Here is a 19,765-nt window from a genome sequence, read left to right on the forward strand (position 1 = left end):
GGCGGTCGGATCGCGGGACCGCATCAACGAACAGATGCGGCCGCGATCCGACGGGATTTTTAATCCCATCCGATCGAGATCTGGCCGACTTTCGGCCAGATCTCGATCGGGGAAGCCCGTCGGGGGCCCCCATACACGGGCCAATAAGCTGCCGACACAGTCTGTCGGCAGCTTTTATCGGCCCGTGTATGGCCACCTTAAGACCGGTGGCATTCCTCAGTTTTGCTTTCCATGTGAAGTGAATAGCATCTCTCAGCACTGGGGGGCAGGAGACTTTCCTTTATTTACATTCACTTCCTGAAAAACAGGTTGTGTGACACTCACAGGCTCATGGCGATGTGAGGAAGTAGTTGCCCGTCACATAGAAGCAGCAGTCTGTGGAGTTAGAATTTAAGACTTTCACCAAATCATTTTATTCTGAGTCACTGGGGGAGGACTTAAAATAAAGGAACAGCCCCTGCACTACACAAACTGGTGCTACAACGGCAGACTTGTCACTGAACACCACAACAAACTCAGATTGTGTAATTAAGGAACAGCTCATAACGTCATGAATATTTTCCCTTTGTATGACTAACTGCAGCAGGGAGAAACCAGTGTTGCTGTGTGCGGCTCACTCCAGTGCTGCCTGCTCATAAGGAACCCAGAGTCCAGCTGTTCAGTAAGGATCCTTCTTCTGTGTGGGGGCTAAATCCTTGGAAGAAAACGGCATTGAAGGTACTGTACCCTTTCCCGGGTCATCTCATATGTACCTAGATAGCTGTATATCAGTTATATAGAAAGATATGTGTCCCCAGTCCCTTTGGTTTGATGGAGGATACACAGAGATCAGGCATGGATTCCAAACCAAATATTGATAGCTGTATATCAGTGGCACAGAGTCCAGCTGGCAGCTGTAGCCCCCAAAGCAGTGTACAAAACTGTAGCTGGACTTGTATAGGGAATAAAAGGGGTAGTTTACCTTTATGTTAACTTTAAGCATGTTAAAGAATGGACTATTATTATATTTAGTCATGGCCACTCCTGCCATAAGGCAAGATGAGAAGTGAGAAGGTGAGCCGCCTCTTGTAATTTTAAGGGCCGAACTTTTGGGTTTTAACCGAAATTCGGCACAGCTATTGCAGAGAGCAATATTGCACTCAATGCACTAGCAATGCCCCTTTGACCCGCTCCGACGCTGAGCGCTTAAACGCAGAGAGGGGGGGCGGTCCCAGATTTGGCGCTGTATTTAGTCTTCGTTTCTTAAAGGAATTGTTCACCTTTGAATTAACTTTAGTATGATGTAGAGATTGATATCCTGAGACTATTTGCAATTGTGTTTAATTGTTTTTATTATTTGTGGTGTTTGAGTTATTTTGCTTTTTATTCAGCAGCTCTCCAGTCTGCAATTTCAGCAATCTGGTTGCTAGGGTCCAAAGTACCCTAGAAGCCATGCACTGATTTGGTTAAGAGACTGGAATAGATGTAAAATGTAAAAGAGGAGTAATAATAAGTAGAAATAACAATACATTTCTAGCTTTACAGAGCACTTGATTTTTTAGATGGGATCAAGTGATCCCCATATAAAAGCAAACACTATAAAAAAATAAATAAACAACCCTGCAATTACTCCCAATGTTCAGGGTGGCAGTTACTCCAGGGTTCCTCTATAGGTGCACGTGTACATGATTCAGCAGAAGAGGCAGGTGTAACTATACAGAGCTAGAGAAGTGCAAGGAGTGTGTTTCGACGCAAAACACACAATCACAAAGCACTGTGTTCATAAATGTACCTCCACCGTTTTTTAATTTTACAGCCTTTTTACAGTTTCGGCAGCCCTATACTATCTGGTTGTCAGGGGTCACTACATTAGCAAAAGAAATGTTGTCTATTGAGGGTAAAATGTTATTGTTATTTTTTTCTTATTGCTTAGCTTTCTATTCAGGCCTTTCCAATTCATCTTCAGTCTCTCATTCAAATCAGTGCCTAGTTGCTAGGGTAAATTAGACCATAGCAACCAGATATCTGCTTAAATTCCAAACTAGTGAGTTTCTGAATTAAAAACAGAATACCAGAATTTTTGAATATCACTGTCTAATTTAATACTAAAAGGGGTCGATCAACTGTTGGTATGATGTAGATAATAATAGTCTGAGAACATTTGCACTTGGTTTTAATTTTTTATTTGTGGTTTTTGAGTTATTTAGCTTTTTATTCAGAAGCTCTTCAGTTTGCAATTTCAGCAGCCTGGTTGGTCCAAATTACTTGAATAAGAGACTGGAATATGAATAGGAGAGGCCATTTTTTTAGATGGGATCAGTGAGCCCCATTTGAAAGCTTGGAAGATTCCGAAGAAGAAGGCAGGGCCGGACTGGCAATCTGTAGATTCAGGCAATTGCCAGAGGGACTGCTGTAAGTTGCCATAGACAGTCACTATTTATTGGGCTGGTGGGTGCTGTTTGGGCCTCTATGTAGTTGAAATGCCAGGGCCTATTCTGAATCCATGTCCAGACCTAAGGCAAATAATGCAAACCTATAAAAAAATATATTGTAGGCCAATTAAAAAGTTGCTTAGAACTGTCGATTATATAACATAATAAAAGCTCAATTAACGGTGAACCACCAATCTAATGCCCTAAATTTTGAATGCTGAGTGCAGACAAATAAACTTTATTAAAACTTAAGAAGCAATTCAAGTTAAGCTTTATATTAACATTTAGTACAACAGAATAACCTATTCTAAGCAACCTTTGAGTTGGTCTTCATTATTTCTTTTGTATAGCTTTTGAAATATTGGCCTGTGACTAAGCTCTGACCCCCAGCAACCAAGTATTATTGTTATTCTTGCTTCACTTTCTTTTCATGCCCTATTCATCTTCCATTTTGACTTCCAAACTGCTGTCAGTTTGCTAGGACCAGGGCCGCCATTAGAAATCACGGGTCCCCGTACAACAACATTTTCGGGGCCCCCTGGGCCCTGCCCACCCATCCCCAAGCCCCACCCTAGATCCCGCCCACTCCACATCACAGTTAAAAGACCACACAGACATCAGCACTAAAAAAACGTAACCCCCCCTCCCACACACAAGTTATAAAAAGCTATTGATTGTCAGGGCCCCCTTATAAGTTAAAAAAAAACATTGGCGCCAGGGCCCTCCAAAAAAATTTTTTTTAAAAGCATTGGTGCCAGGGCCCCCCCCCTTACAAGTAAAAAAAAATTGGGGCCCCAAAGAATATTTTTTTTAAAAAAACATTGGTGCCCCTTACAAGTTGTTGTTCAGAGGAATTGAACTCGTGGCTTCAGGACTTCAACTTCGCCTCCTTTCGTGACTTTGGGTTTTTCACCACTTCAGGACTTCAATTTCGACTGTTTTCGTGACTTCGGGTCTTTTCGCCACTTCGGGACTTCGGCTGTTCAGCTTTTTGGCATTTCCGCATTCCGTCTGTTCGGAAGGAGGCGGCACGGCTTCGGTGCTGTCAAGGAGGGCCTTGACTTTCAAAAAGTTCAGCACTGCTGGACCCCCCTTCAGGCCCGGGCCCAGTACACCTGTACCCCCTGTGCCCCCATGATGGTGGCCCTGACTAGGGCAATTAAGCCCTGGAAAGAAAATAGGACTTGTAATGTCAAGCCTGAAAGATACAGAACAAAAAATGTTAATATTTTAGAAAATGCCAAAAAAAATTAAGGAGAGTTACAAAAAATGCTTATTTTAAGGCAAACTACCCCTTGAACAGTTTTTACAAGTGCAGGTAGATAGTTCATTAAATTAGAATTTATAATGACCTTTTATTTTTTTGGTGTAACTTTCCCTATATGTTTAAATGTGAAAAAGATACTCTGTTTAGAGACAGTCGAGAGCTGTTTATTTACAGAAATATAACAGATTTGACTCATTTTAACCCCCATAGAAAAGAAAATGGAAGGATCCCAGCACAGCAGTGCCTGCCCTTGTGTCTTTGATATACCAGCCAAAACAATGGATGAGTTCTGTCGCTGTATGGACTCTCTGAGTGACTGGGAATGGATGCGCTTTGGTAAGATCACCCTCTTGCTGCAAAGAAAATAAGTTTATTCAGAATAATTACTGGGCTGGGTATATACTGTAATTATGTACAGTGCGCTACACATCTATATATATGTGTATATTACATGCAAAAATACTACTGATAAAAGAAGTAAAGAGGATCCTGCTCAAAAGAGCTTACAATCTAAAATAATATATGGACAAAAATATGTGGACGCCTGTCTGAAATATCATTCCACACAATTAAATGGCTAAAAGAGCGGGGGAATGTGGGGAGAGCAATGACATCTAGGAAGTACTCAATGGAAAGTGAAAGTAATTGCCTGCCCCGCCTCTATGCCTAAGGCATAGAGGAGTGGCAGCCAATATTTGATTGACAGCTGAGATTTTTAAATACGTTTACAACAGCTATGAATGCTTTTATGTAAAAAAGAATTTGGGTTTCATGTTTAGTTTGAAAAGGACTTTTATAATTCAGCTTTCTATGTCTGGCTGACAGGTCCACTTTAATAGGGAAAAAACTGGGGAAATGCTGGGGGTAGGGTAAGTGAGTTATTGAAAGGATACTGACATTTTCTATAAAAGATAGTAAAGTTTTTTTCTCTATAAGATATTCTGCAAACAGTGAGGCATACATAATAGACATTGACATTTATATTATATTCATCTTATTTCCACATAGCATCTTCTGTGATCGATGACCAAACAGTTCTGCGGAGAATCCGGTCGTACGAAAGGACAGGGGTTAGTGTAACTGGGGAGCTTATGTGGTCTTGGGGACAAAAGCTGCCGACTTTGCAGGAACTAGTTGATCGTCTCCAGAAGCTGGAACTGTACAGAGCCTTGGGGATTCTACAACAATGTGAGTTAACTGGGTTTGTCTTGCTCTAAATATCTTGCAACTGTACATTCACACATTGTACCTATAGCAATTCTCTGACATAAGACATACGATTTGCAATTCCTGGCATTTACAGTTTATAAATGGGTTTAAAAGTGCCCTGCTTTGCACTGGACAGACTTCATTTTTGGAACAGTTCCTACTCATGGCCATACCCACTGACAGAACCAGTGTCACACTAGCCATCCAAAGACCCACACAATTCCTAGTTCTGGCCCTGGTCAATTCCTATTTTATCCCCAATACACAGAAAAAAAAGAGAAACTTCAGACGAAAAACCTAAAGGACACATGGTTACCTTTTTTGACCTTTCTAAATGTCTCCTCTGCCTCTTGAAGAGAAGAATGGGCTATAGGAAGACACCATGCAGCCAGGAGGACAAATAAAATAATTGGAAACAGGCGTCATTTGGAATTATTCTGAAGATAACACTTCTTTGCATTTTAGGGGCTCCAGTGTCGGTAATATCTGCTAAAGCACCAGAGAGAAGAAAAGTAGAACTCCGTGCAAAACAGCCTGATTACATGAAAGATAAAAAGCTGCCAGAACTTCCATCCTCTTTACCTTCAGGTAACCGGCTGTTCTTCTGCTTGACTTATGGGCATAGGGCATAGGTTATAAAGACACAAACAAATCTCAGAACTCCTCAGAATCTCCTAGGGCCCACCAGAGAACTTGACATGCAGGCTCAAGTCTCTCAAGGGTTAGATGTAGATAGTGTGATTGTTACAGGTACACAGAAGCTTATGGTGGAAACAAGGATGGGGTTGTTCATGACTGGAACCCATAGGGAGATCCTCTGTTATTCTGGCAGGCTAGTCAAATCTATAAAACTGATACCAGAAAATATGGGAGCCCTACCTCAGACCCCATTCCCCTAAATCACTTTCTGCTCATCTATTACAGAACTTTCTGCTCCTCCGTTACCTGGCCCACCTTCTCCTCCATCAGCGCTTCTGCAATCACTGTCCATCGAATCAGAATGTAGTCTGGAGCCTGATTCTCCGGAGGAGGTAAGTCAGTTGTGGTATGTTTCTTTAATAGGTATTTATTGGTGTTTTCTTGGCATATAATAATCCCAAAGTCTTCCAATGTGATCCACTTATTATTTTCATATTAGCTGGTTCATATACCATAACTATGTCAAAAACCACTTTCAAAGCAGCTCATCATTAGAGCAGTTTCTGTCTCCCCCCACCTGCCCATGTCCAGCAGTAACTCTTTCATACAAGGAGTAATCATGTGGTGGACCGTAGAGGTGGGCGCGCACATTGTTATCCATGTCTTGGGTGTTAAAGCTACTTTGCCTGGCACTTGTAGACATATCATGCCTTTGGTAAAACAAACCTAAAAATAAAGCCTCAATTAAAATAGCCTCAAAATAATCTGGCTGATGGCAAGGCCTAAGGGCTCTGAAATTCTTGCCTGATATCACTGGTGGCATGTAGATCCAAAACATGACCCATATATGTTTTCCATAGGCATACCTAAGAGATATATTCCATCTATACAAACATAAATATTCTCCTTTAAAAGCACAGTTTATTGCTGGAGCCCATTAAACTGATTTCTGGAGTTGTTGACCCCAGGCTTTCTGCAATTGACTCCTTGCCGCCGCCCAAGTTCCGTTCCTGAGTTGTATAAAGAACAGCTGTGGTATCTCAGATCTGTGGTCTGCACCTAGTCACCACTGTCAATTTTATTCAACATCCAGCTTGCCAATCAGATAAATCTATAGTGCGGTAAAGTATACAGGAAAAAAGAAACAGATAGAATCACAGAGAGGCTGCCTCATCTTCAGCATTCAGATAGTTCAAGCACTGAATCTTGATTTTGAAATGCTAAACTCATTGCATTTTCCATCTACACATCACAGTTTGGAAATGCCACGGGTTGAGATAGAGAAAACACAGCACTACTGGCATATTATTATGTGCAAATTCCATATACAGTTACCTTCCCTGAAGTGACTAACGCTGGCAAAGATTCGCCAGCATTACCGTTTGTAGATTTCTGGTGAATGGACATTACTCCACAAATTCACTAAGATGCGGATTTTACTAAGCGTTACCTCTTTCGCCAGACTTGCCTTCGCCAGCTCAGTCCAGGCAATGTGCACTGGAGTGCATAGATCTTACATCATATTTTTGAGTGGAAAAAGTTTACAAGACCAAAAAATGCTGACGTCTTTTCTTTTTTTCAGAGTGATAGCCTGCAAAAGTCCTTAAACGGATACTGTCATGGGAAAAAAAAATTTTTCAAAATGAATCAGTTAATAGTGCTGCTCCAGCAGAATTCTGCGCTGAAATCCATTTCTCAAAAGAGCAAACAGATTTTTTTATATTCAATTTTGAAATCTGACATGGGGCTAGACATTTTGTCAATTTCCCAGCTGCCCCTGGTCATGTGACTTGTGCCTGCACTTTAGGAGAGAAATGCTTTTTGGCAGGCTGCTGTTTTTCCTTCTCAATGTAACTGAATGTGTCTCAGTGGGACATGGGTTTTACTATTGATTGCTGTTCTTATATCTACCAGGCAGCTGTTATCTTGTGTTAGGGAGCTGCTATCTGGTTACCTTCCCATTGTTCTTTTGTTTGGCTGCTGGGAGGGGAAAAGGAGGTGGTGATATCACTCTAACTTGCAGTACAGCAGTAAAGAGTGATTGAAGTTTATCAGAGCACAAGTCACATGACTTGGGGCAGCTGGGAAATTGAAAATATGTCTAGCCCCATGTCAGATTTCAAAATTGAATATGAAAAAATCTGTTTGCTCTTTTGAGAAATGGATTTCTGCTGGAGCAGCACTATTTATTTTTTTCCCATGACAGTATCCCTTTAAAAATGTTTTTGGGTAACTGGGTTTCCCCCCTACATTTTTAACATATGAAACTCTATTTTCTTTATTATGGTTCCTTGGACATGTGTAATGTAATGTATTTGCTGCAACATATACGTCCATTCAACTTTAAATTTCCTGCTGTATGCAAATTAGCCTGAGCGAAGACCTCTAACAAAGTTGCGCTAGGCAGAATTGAACGCTAACGCATCTTTGAAGATTTGGCGAAAATGCGCCAGCGTTCAGCCCCCTGGACGAAACTACTCATTTCAGTAAATTAGTGTTGTCTGAGTGAATTTTCGCCTGTGAAGCCGTAGCTGGCCGAATTTTTGCCGCTTAGTAAATTTATCCCCATATGAACTTCCAGAAATAAATGTACATGCATATATAGGCAGCTGCGTGGGGCATTGTGCAAACAGTGGCACTTGATTCTTGCGCCACTAACTTGCATGTCATTTGAACATGCAATTTAGGGAGCGGAAGCAGGCACTGTTCTTCGAATGTAAAGCCACAGTTTTAATTCAGCACTCTGGAGAGAGAGATACAACGCTATATTTTATTTTTCATTTATTTTAAAGATTCTTAGCATCCCACAGCAAGAGGAAAGTTCTTTTCCAAAAGGGCTGTGTAAAATGTGGACGCAGAAGGATGTGGACGATGCCACGGACGGTTTCTGCAGCAACAAAATAGTACATGAAGGAGAATTTGCTGACATCTACATGGGATACAAGGGAGGCAAACAATATGCAATAAAAAGGCTAAAAAGGGTAAAGTAAATTGGTCCACATATATATAAATACTGTGCAAAAAATATGGTGTGCAAAAAAAATATAGTGGTTTGCTTATGTGTTTTTGCACCCTGCAAATTAACTGTTTTTTGTCTTCTGCTGTTCCCTGGGCCACAAGCTTAAAACCTTGAATCTCGAGTTTTTTTCATTGCAATACCTGCACCTTCATAGTTCATTCCAATGCTCTCCGTGATGTAATAACGTGTTTGTAATGTTTGTGGTTTTCTCTGCTAGGTGGAGGGCGAAGAGCAAAAAAAGATGTCTTCATTCTTCCAAACAGAGGCTCAAATCAGTTTCCGGTAAGTGCCATCATAAGGGAGCTTCTAAAATATGGTATGTTGAATGAATATTTTGGTATCATCATTCTCACATGCTGCTGTATGCAAAGAAAGTAAGGTGCCAGTGGCTTAACTAGACATTATTGGGGCCCCGTATCAAATTAATTTTAGGGCCCCCAACATATCCAGAGGTTATCCTGTTTTAGCAATATATGTTGAAATGGATCATTAATTAGGGTTCCATTGCGGCCCCCTATACCTCCTTGGCCCCCCTGCAGGCTCAGGGTCTGCTTCTATAGTTCCGCTCCTGTAAGGTACTATTCTCTTTAGGAAGTGAGACAGGTAAAAGCAAATCACTTCCCTCAGAGCTGTGAAAAGCTGATCTAGAAACAGGAAGGGGACTGCAAAACAGAGGGATGAGTCACTGTTGCAGCATAGCTGCAGATATGTAGATGGGTTAGAAAACAGTAAATTAAATTTTGGATATGATGGTACGAATCAACGTACGATCGGACTTTCACATCTCCCGACCCGCCACTAACCATTCAGATCAAAGTCTTACCATTCCAATCAAATAAAGTAGTAAAAGAACAGATCAGCCAATGTTCTGCCCCTGACAGCAATCGTACGATAGTTATGTCTGACAAAGCTGGTGACAGTATCGCACTGAAAATCATATGATCGCCAATACACGCAGAGATACTATCGGCAGCCGACAGAAATTTTCTAACCTGTCCGATCGAACAAACAACCGATCTCCGCAGGACGAAAAATGTCGGGAGGATGATGGCCCTGGTCATAGGCAGGTGATTTTGTGTTATTTGTGTGGAAAGTGTATGCAGACAAAATGGCGCAGACCTGGGCCAAGTAATATTGGTGTCCAAAGCTAATGCATCTTCATAGTAAGTTAGGATGAAAAAAGACACATCCATTAGGTTCAACCTTTTAAGTCTATGTAAGTCAAAACTCATGAAGATTATACCACATTAACTAATTGGCACATGTCCTTGGCTACAGGTGCTGTCATGCAAATATTCTGCCGTTGCTTGGTTTCTGTGTAGAGGGTGATTGTTCCTGCCTTATAAACCAGTTCATGATGAACGGATCTTTAGATGTCGCATTACAACAGGTAAAAAAAACCCTACATTCTGTTCCATTCACGCAACAAAATAAGTACACGAGAGAAACCATAAATTGTGCCCAAAAAGCTGCTGGAAAGAGAGTTCGCCCTTTTTTGGAATATGATTTGTCCAATTTGTCATAAAATGATATCCCAGAATGTAGATGCAGCCCATTCAAGAAGAGAATTGTATCATTTATTTCCTCATGATACTAAAGAGCCAGGATTATCCTGTTAAATATAAACAGTGATTACTGATATCAACACATACAATAAATGAAACAAAGAGCTTCCACGAAGGTTAATTTTGTCATACCATAAGTTACTCTGGTATAAATGTCAGAACTTAGTTCACACAGAAGTGGGATGAAATGACAGTATTACGCATAAAATAATGGATCTCCCCTGTGCTTTACAGAGTCAAAATCATATCCTGAACTGGGAGAGGAGGTTAAGAGTCGCTTTGGGATTCCTAAAAGCTGTTCAGCACTTGCACAACAATAATATACTCCATGGAAACATTAAGAGGTACAAAAGCATAATACAGATATGGGACCTGTTATCCTGAATGCTCGGACCTGGGGTTCTCCAGATAAGGGATCTTTCTATGTGGATTTCCACATCGCACTCAGAGCACTTCATTTTCCAAAGTCGCCCAAAGTTGCCTCACGAGGAAACTTCAGGCAACTTCGAAAAATGAAGCGCTCCAAGTGCCCACCGGCGGTGTACATCTTAGCCGGGGGGAGGCAGTTCGGGGAGATCAGTCGCCCCGAAGAAGAGGTGATTAATCGCTGGGCGACTAAATCTCCCCAAATCTAAGCGTGTGTCTCTGCCCTTAACATCTTTTAGTATTTGTTGTACTGTGGCTATCCAGCCTGTAATACAAACGTCTATCTTGTTGCTGAGATTACTTCCCATACATTGAGGCAGCAGTTTAAATGATATAGATAGGATAGAGAGGATGGCAGTTTGCATTCCATTTGGAGAGGGGCAGAACAGGTAGTTAAACCCAGAATTACAATATTACTCTCTACAGGACTAAAACCAAAATATCAGGCCAATGTTCCTTTAAAATACAGATTCCTTTAGAGCAGTGGTGTCCAACTCGTTTGGAATTTTTCTGGCCTACATGGTGGAGGGCAGTTAGACAATGCTGGTGCTCCTTCAGAAGTTTGTATGAGGTGTGACCAGTACAAGGCTTTAGGGGTGGCGTGTGAAGTGTGAACAATGCAGGAGGATTACTATCTGATTTTGAGGTGTAAACAATGCAGGGGCCAGTTAATCTCAGTTCTGATACCTTTAAGGGCAGAGACACATGGTCAGATTCGGGGAGATTAGTCGCCCAGCAACAAAAATCTCCTCTTCTTCGGGCAACTAATCTCCCCAAAGTCTCACCAGGAAACTTCACGCAACTTCGAAAAACGAAGCGCTCCTTTGCCATCCCGCCGGCGATTTACATTCTAGCCGGAGGAAAGGCAGGGGAAGGCAGTTTGGGGAGATTAGTCGGCCCAATGAAGAGATTTGTCGCCGGGCTACTGATCACCCGAATCTGACCGTGTGTCTCTGCCCTTAAAGTTCACACAAGGTAAGCAGTCACAGCAGGCACAATTTCATGTGGCAGGGCCACACAAAGGGGGGGGGGGCTGGTTGCGGGCTGCCAGTTGGACTGCACTGCTTTAGCGCAAAGGTCTGCTTCTAATTTATTTTTTTAATTTATTATTATTGTGCTTTATTGTCATCACAGCTCCAACATTTTTCTAGATGGAAATTTACTTCCAAAATTGGGCCATTCTGGGCTTAGGTTCTGTCCAGATAAACATGCAGTTTACACGCAAGCAAAGAGCAAAGACCTGCAGATCCACCAGCCGTATTTGCCTGACAGTTTCTTTCGGAATGGGCAGCTGACTGTACAAACGGACCTCTTCTCTTGCGGTGTTGTAAGTAGCAGCTTATTATTAGTAGTGCTGAATGGCAATAAAATGAAGAATAGCGGAAACAAATATGTCGAAAGATGCAGACACTCTCCCTTCCCATCTTAATGTTACATTCATTGGGTTGCAAAAAAAAATAACCCCTTTTTGTTGTTAAAAAGAATATATATTTGTATATTTATATGTATCTGGTAGAGGTAATACTTTCTATAGCACAATATAGTCTGGTACATGCAAGCCATGGGAGGTGGCATTTCTCTGGTGGTAAAGACGTTAGTATTAACTTTTTATATGTTTTTCCAGCAGTCTGGTTATCATATTTAGTCACAGACCTCTTATTAGGTTTATAATGCTAATAACATTCATTCCTTGGGCTTTTTTTCCTAGAGGATTATTTAATAAACTCTAAATGCAAAAATCACGAAAAATTTGTGATTTTCCTTTTTATAAAATCGGACTTTTAAAAAACCATGAATTTTTCGGAATTTGTTAAACCCTGAGGATGGAAAAGTCAGAATCAGAAAATCCGGCATCTCAGACCTGTCGAGGTCGCATATAAGTCAATGGGAGAAGACCCAATGATTTTTTGGCCAAAAATCTGAAAAAATCGTGAAAACCAGATTAAAACCCTGAAAAATTTGTGAAAATCAGATTTTTCAAGCAAAGCTAATTTTCTGGAAATGAAATAATAAATAAGCGTAAAAAACCTGAGCGGATTTGATCAGAGTTTGTAGTAGAATATATTGAGATAAATTTGGACATTGATTAATAACCCCCTTAGTGTGTTTGTGTGCCTTTTTCAGCTGTATCACATGCCTTATAAAAATATCTCGCACTCTGTTTTGGTTTGATTTATTTAATCTTTTTATTTATCAATGTCTCCTAGGTTCTTGCTGAAATACTGACTGGTCTGAAGGCTTGTGACAGATTCAGAAATCCTGTATATTTGGTAAGGGCAGTGGTTTTTGCATTTGAAGAGTATCCCACAGTATCAGTAACCCCAAAACTGTTTATTCAAAAACATTTTCAGTACATCTTATTGGAGGAATGCAGCTAGTGATGAGCGAATCTGTCCCGTTTCGATTTCCCTAAAAATTTGAGAAACCGTGCAAAAATTCACAAAACGGTGAAAAATTAGCAAAACGCATTGAAGCCAATGGGTGTCAACATTTTTTATACCTATAAATGTGTAGCCTTACAGAGCGTTTGTTTTTTTATATGGGGTCAGTGACCCCCATTTGAAAGCTGGAAAGAAGAAGGCAGATCATTCAAAAACTATAAAAAAAAAAAAAAAGAAACCACGAAGGCCAATTAAACAGTTGCTTAGAATTTAACATACTAAAAGTTAACTCAAATGTGAACCACCCCTTTAAATAACTATTGGGCATATAAGAACTTCAGTCCTTAGTAGTAGTTGTTGGGATGTGCTAAACGTGCACAGGGAAGTCAGTTTTTGACTTGGAGAAACTGTACTAAAGAAGGTAATTACATATATATATAAGAAATAACATAAGTGTATTGCATACTCTAAGCGAAAATCAACTTTTTTTTTTTGCAGAAAGATTTATTTCTGGAAGAAATGGAAAGAGCGAAAGAATATTTGGATTTGGATGGGAAACAGGCAGATCACAAGTCTCCAGAGAGTCTTTGTTCACGTCAGATTAGCTCTAAATATACTGATTCGAGAGCTGGGTTGCTGTCAAATAACGTTGCCTTCAGTTTGAGTTTTGCAGCCTGTTTATGTCTAACAAAGAAAAAGCCTTTATTACCAGAGGTAAGAATGGCATTCACTTATTCTTATAAACCTAAACATGTTTCCTTGACCATAAGCAACATTCATAGAAGGTTCCTATGGCAGGAACGTCATTATTTACAGGTAAGTGTTGTGCATTATTATCTGGGTCCAAATGCTCCCGGCCCTCTGGAGCTTCAAGGTGGGTAGGTAATCAATCATGCTGTGATATCTAGGTATCCTAAACCTTTACAATGTTCAGAGATGTATGGAAACCCATATTTTGGTTCCTTTACAGATTTACACATTGGTGGAAAAAGCTGAGCAGTGCTCCAGAGATTGCCAGAATCTCTCTTTAAATGTCCCAGAGGAAAGCGATTTTGAGGAATCCTTATCTTTCGAGCCTACGGAAGGGGCCATCTTCAAGCTGCCCTCTAGTTTCTCACAAGGGTCCTGGTCCATGGAGGATAAATACCAAAAGAACCGTTATCCCAAAACGGAAAATAGAGATGTTGATAGAACCCCATGTGAATCTGATGACTCCACTCCAAATGAATTGAAGACATCTGGCAGTTGGCATCTTTTGGGAGCTGCGTCACCTGTATCTGACCATCAGCCTAGACAATCAGATGCTTTGGAGCAGACCGAAGCTGTTGCTGGAGAGATGCAGTTCTCATGGCAGAAAAACAAAGAATATGCTGACCTGTCCCATTTATCTGCAGGTAAATGGAGGGGTTGGAATAGATGTATGTGAAATAAGCATCAGGTACTGGTTGTTTCACATTTCCTGGTAGGTAATGTAAGAACCAGCAGTGAATCAGTAGAATCATGTATAGATATGCAAGGCATGCCAAGCCCAGTATTTTTATATAGAATGTATAGGAAAGCCAAACCCAGTGATAGACTGGTGGTTGTATGGGAAGGGGTGGCAGGTGACAGATGGGCTAACATTTTGGGGGCCACCTGGGGCTAATGTAGTACAACAAAGCACCTAAAGCAATAGTTTGTGCAGGCACAAGGTGCAGAGGGCATTACTGTCAAGCACAAGAGACAGGAAAACATTTCAGCACTTTTTTGTAGCTCCCAGCATTCCCTAGCTTACATGTCTGAATGATATCCAACTACCACCGTATCTGGATGCAGAGCTGTGTGCAATGCATGTAATCTATTGTATGTTCTTCTAAGCCATATCAGTAAATCTAGAGCTAGTTATGTTTTGTTTCCCTTTCTCCAATGCTTCCACTAATCTGTAGTTTATCTGCTTATTGTAATGTCCAACAGGCAGTAGTTCCCCATCTTGGGGGATAATAGTGAATAAAGAGAAGGAAAAGCTCCTGCAAAACTTCGACCTTTACCAGGATAACAAGCTAGACAGTGGCTCCCTTTTTGACTCCACTTGATATCAGCCACAGAAACAAAGTCTTCAGGAAACTCCCAAATCTGGACTTCAAAACAATTACTACCTCTGTATTGGAACCACTAATATCTCTGGGGGTTTTTTTCTACACTTGGTGGAAAATGAGAAGAGAAACTCCAGAAAGAGGAATCGATTGGAACGTTTGGATATGGTCTTTCACCACTAAACAAATCTGCTATTTCACCTGTAATGAACTCACCAGGTCTAGACTGGGAGTTACAATAGGCCCAGACATTCTAAATACCGTGAGACCCAAACAGCCCCCACAGGTCCAATAAATAATGACTGTCTATGGAATCTTACAGCAGCCCCTCTGGCATTTGCCAGAAATCACAGATTGCCGGCCGGGCCTTGAACTCACTGTAACCAAGGCAGCTCTTTTCAAATTGCTACAGTGGAAAAACATTTTATCGATGTAAATCATTTCTAAGAATGAAGTGTAATTACATAATAAAATTTTATACATGAAGGTTTCAGTTATTTGATACAATAAAAACATGACACAGTGGCACCATGAAAATGAATTAAAAATAAAACAGTACAGTGGTTTTGTTGTGGGTTAGTAAATTGTGTATTTTAAAATACACATATATATCAAGTGTTTTCATGTGTAGAAGCAGATAACACCAGAACAAATACTTACTGTATCTATAGAATTAATGGAATATGCCTAGATTGTTGCCACAAGTGCTGCTGTATAAATGTAACATACAATTATTGTGAGATTATTTGTGGGATCATGATATCCTGTAATCACAGTACCACTATTTAACACCCATGACATATGAATACATGCAACAATAATCATTATTATGTTATTGAATGATCCTGATAATGAGGCTAAATAGAAGGTGAGGAGACATTTGTGGGAAACCTGAATTGGCACAAAGATATATGGGAGAGTAAAATAAATCATGGGTAATTTAAAAATCATGTGAAAATATGTCAGGCCAATATATGTGAATATACGGTTATGGTCAGACCCAGGGCCGCCATCAGGGGGGCACAGGGGGTACAGGTGTATGGGGCTTTGAGTCGCAAGGGAGAAAAGAGCAACATTTCCCTTTTGTACCACAACTCCTGGACTCCCACACGTCTGTAAGTGCAACACTAGGGAGGTCACAGCTATAGATGCCACCTGGTGGGTGCAAACTAGCCAAGGTAAGGTACAAAGTTTTTTCTTGCCCTAATGTATGTTAAGTATTGTTGTTTAACAATTTGCCAACTGTAAGACTACAATACCCAGCATGCAATGGGACTGATATGTGTAGAAGTCGGGGTTTACAAGATTTTGGGCTCTGTATGCCAGTCTTCCGTCACTCTTAGGAGGCGCACGTGAACTCTGATGCCTGAATCTGCCCCGAGGGGTAAGAAAAAAGTTAGGGGCATTTGCCCGACGGGGGGGGGGCAGCTAGGCTCGGAGGGAGGGGCGGTCTACGTAGGGTTTTTTTTAGTTACGGGTTGAATTCTCCTTTAAAGGAGAATTCAACCCTACCAGGCCCGGACTGGCAATGTAACTTTTCGGGCAAATGCCCGAGGGGCCGCACTATGTTTTGTTTAATTGGGCCGCGGCAACACTAATTTAAAACTTACTTTTCACCGCATCCGGCGGGCTCTAGGACCCCGCTCCTCAGTCCTAGCTCCAACTGTGGCCCCGCCCCTCCCACTCGTCTCTGCTGCTGTAGCTGCCGTGCAAAGTGGTGTGGAAGCCGAATGTACAAGGCCTCTCAGTCTCCTGTCTCCCGCATCAGCTCAGTGAGTACAGACAGGCTGCAGCACACACTACTTTAGACCAGCAGTCAGCAGGTCCATGTCTGCCCAGTAGTTACTGAGGCTGTGGACTGGTGTGGATTATATTGTGTATGCTGACTGCTGGTCTGCCTGAAGCCCTGAATGTAATGCTCCCTGCCACAGTAACATTCAATTATCCATTTTTTTAAAATACAATTGTTTTAAAATAGGAACAAAAGGAGGAGAGGCTGATCGAATGAGAAATATAGGGCCAAACTAAATAGGAGTGAAGATGGGGAAGCAGAATAAGGATGAACAGAGAGAAAGCTGTAATAAAGAAAAACTAAATGCTGAAGGGTGGAAAAATGAAGGGGTATGAGTGAGAATTTGAAAAAAATAAAGCAGAAAAGATCCATCCTCTTTCCTTTTCTTTCTGTAATTCTTGCGACAGTGGGTTGTCAGAGTATGAAATAGTTGGTGGCCACTATGTGCCATGAAGTGCTGGGGCTAATGGAACAAGTAAGAGATAGATACAGTACAAAGGCAGGGTTACAGCAACAGTTAGCAGGAGAGAGACAGACACTGGAGTCCCTGTGGTATGTCAGTTGGCAACTCTAGAACTGCTGCAGGCTGAGTTATACAGGGAACTCTGAGTATCACTCATGTATTATAAGGGATAATGTACCCCCTACTGTAAATGATAAGGATATTAGAAGTCACTGAGGGGTTGTTCTGTGACCATATAAAGGCACAAGGCTGCAGGCTGAGTTATACAGGGAACTCTGAGTATCACTCATGTATTATAAGGGATAATGTACCCCCTACTGTAAATGATAAGGATATTAGAAGTCACTGAGGGGTTGTTCTGTGACCATATAAAGGCACAAGGCTGCAGGCTGAGTTATACAGGGAACTCTGAGTATCACTCATGTATTATAAGGGATAATGTACCCCCTACTGTAAATGATAAGGATATTAGAAGTCACTGAGGGGTTGTTCTGTGACCATATAAAGGCACAAGGCTGAGGCTGAGTTATACAGGGAACTCTGAGTATCACTCATGTATTATAAGGGATAATGTACCCCCTACTGTAAATGATAAGGATATTAGAAGTCACTGAGGGGTTGTTCTGTGACCATATAAAGACACAAGGCTGCAGGCTGAGTTATACAGGGAACTCTGAGTATCACTCATGTATTATAAGGGATAATGTACCCCCTACTGTAAATGATAAGGATATTAGAAGTCACTGAGGGGTTGTTCTGTGACCATATAAAGGCACAAGGCTACAGGCTGAGTTATACAGGGAACTCTAAGTATCACTCATGTATTATAAGGGATAATGTAGCCCCTACTGTAAATGATAAGGATATTAGAAGTCACTGAGGGGTTGTTCTGTGACCATATAAAGGCACAAGGCTGCAGGCTGAGTTATACAGGGAACTCTGAGTATCACTCATGTATTATAAGGGATAATGTACCCCCTACTGTAAATGATAAGCAAACATAAATTTAAATGCCCATTGGTATGTATCTTATAGGATGCAATATTAGTTCTCCTTTAGCGTAAGCCCAGAAACTAAAATGTACTCCTTTTGCATTTGTTTATAACTTAAAATATATATATATATATATATATATATATATATATATATATATATATATATATATATATATATATATATATATATTTGTGTGTAAATAAAAGACCAGCATGCATTTCTATGTGGGCTGCTTTGATTTTTTTTGCCAGGGCTGCTTTTTACTCCCAGTCCGGCCCTGAACCCTACCCTACATAGACCCCCTCCCCCCAGCCTAAGTGTTAGCAGCTAGGTTCTGGGGGAGGAGGGGGGTCTACTTAGGGTAGGGGGTTAGGGGATTTTTTAGTTACGGGTTGAATTCTTCTTTAAAGGAGAATTCAAACCTACCCTACATAGACCCCCTCCCCCAGCCTAAGTGTTAGCAGTTAGGTTGGGGGGGGGTCTACTTAGGGTAGGGGGTTAGGGGATTTTTTAGTTACGGGTTGAATTCTTCTTTAAGCATTCTAACATTTTCCAGTGACTTTCCTTAATTTCAGACAATTTTGGGGAAAATCTGCAAGAAACCAGAATGTCTAGAGCTTAAGTTTTTTTTTCCAATATTTATTTAAATTGTATGTGTATTAGGGCCTTATGGGGCCCCTATACCTCCTGGCCCCCCTCTATTGTTACGCCCCTGGTGACGGGTGAATCTGTCTCATTTTGCTTCATGGAAAAATTAGCAAAACAGTGAAAATTTGCACACATTATGCTATTTGTGGACTACTTTTGAAGTGCCTCTTGGTTAGTTTACCTCCCAACTGTCCCGTTTTTAGAGGGACAGCTCAACCCGCAGTCCCTCGTTTGTACTGGAAAGTCCCGTTTTTCTCTGCACTGAACAGCCAGAAAAAGAAACAGTTTCTAATTTAATTGACTTTTGGCAGAGAGCCCAGAACAGCTACAGCAGCAGATAAGCTACTTTTGTAACAATTTTGAGATAAGCAAATATGTAATTGTAACAATATAAGATAACAGGTCCCTTGGGAAAAGTTAGTGATCCCCAACCTTTTTTACCCATGAGCCACATTCAAATGTAAAAAGAGTTGAGGAGCAACACAAGCATTACAGAGTCCCTTGTGTTGCCAAATAAGGGCTGTGCTTGGCTATTTGGTAGCCCCTACATGGACAGGCAGCCTACAAGAGGCACTACTTGGCACTATACTTAGTTTTTATGCAATTAAAACTTGCCTCCAAGCCGGAAATTCAAAAATAAGCACTTGTTTTGAGGACACTGAGAGCAACACCCAAGGGGATGGAGAGCAACATGTTGCTCTCAAGCTACTGGTTGGGGATCACTGGAGTAGCTCGTGAACAACATTTTGCTCTCCAACCCCTTGGATGTTGCTCCAAGAGGCCTCAAAGCAGGTGATTATTTTTGAATTCCAGGCTTGGAGGCAAAAAACAGAAATATGTTCACACTTTCAGAACCTGCCAAATTTTGTAAAATGAG

General features: G+C 41.1%; 2 protein-coding genes across 5 annotated transcripts in view; both read left to right on the plus strand.

The window, feature by feature from the left end:
• The first annotated feature begins 640 nt into the window (after positions 1-640).
• On the plus strand, positions 641-15,475 carry irak2.L (interleukin 1 receptor associated kinase 2 L homeolog). Of its 2 annotated transcripts, none has more exon segments than NM_001086020.1 (14): positions 641-717; positions 3,889-4,014; positions 4,687-4,866; positions 5,353-5,475; positions 5,812-5,918; positions 8,319-8,507; positions 8,763-8,827; positions 9,824-9,935; positions 10,345-10,454; positions 11,671-11,863; positions 12,744-12,806; positions 13,416-13,631; positions 13,888-14,311; positions 14,871-15,475. In NM_001086020.1, coding segments are annotated over 13 exon segments (2,019 nt in total). In that variant the 5' UTR covers positions 641-717; positions 3,889-3,896; the 3' UTR covers positions 14,990-15,475.
• Positions 15,476-16,377: 902 nt separating this feature from the next.
• The window catches only part of tatdn2.L (TatD DNase domain containing 2 L homeolog), a 32,601-nt gene continuing 29,213 nt past the window's right edge, over positions 16,378-19,765 (plus strand). For 2 of the 3 annotated variants that reach the window (XM_018259038.2, XM_018259039.2), the window contains exon 1: positions 16,654-16,761. In XM_018259038.2, coding sequence (XP_018114527.1) covers positions 16,720-16,761 — 42 coding nt within the window. In that variant the 5' untranslated portion in view covers positions 16,654-16,719. Of the gene's footprint in view, positions 16,762-19,765 lie in introns of all 3 variants that reach the window. The other variant, XM_018259037.2, reaches the window with a different exon arrangement.

This window comes from Xenopus laevis, chromosome 4L (assembly GCF_017654675.1).
Source record: "Xenopus laevis strain J_2021 chromosome 4L, Xenopus_laevis_v10.1, whole genome shotgun sequence".
NCBI classification, from domain to species: domain Eukaryota; kingdom Metazoa; phylum Chordata; class Amphibia; order Anura; family Pipidae; genus Xenopus; species Xenopus laevis.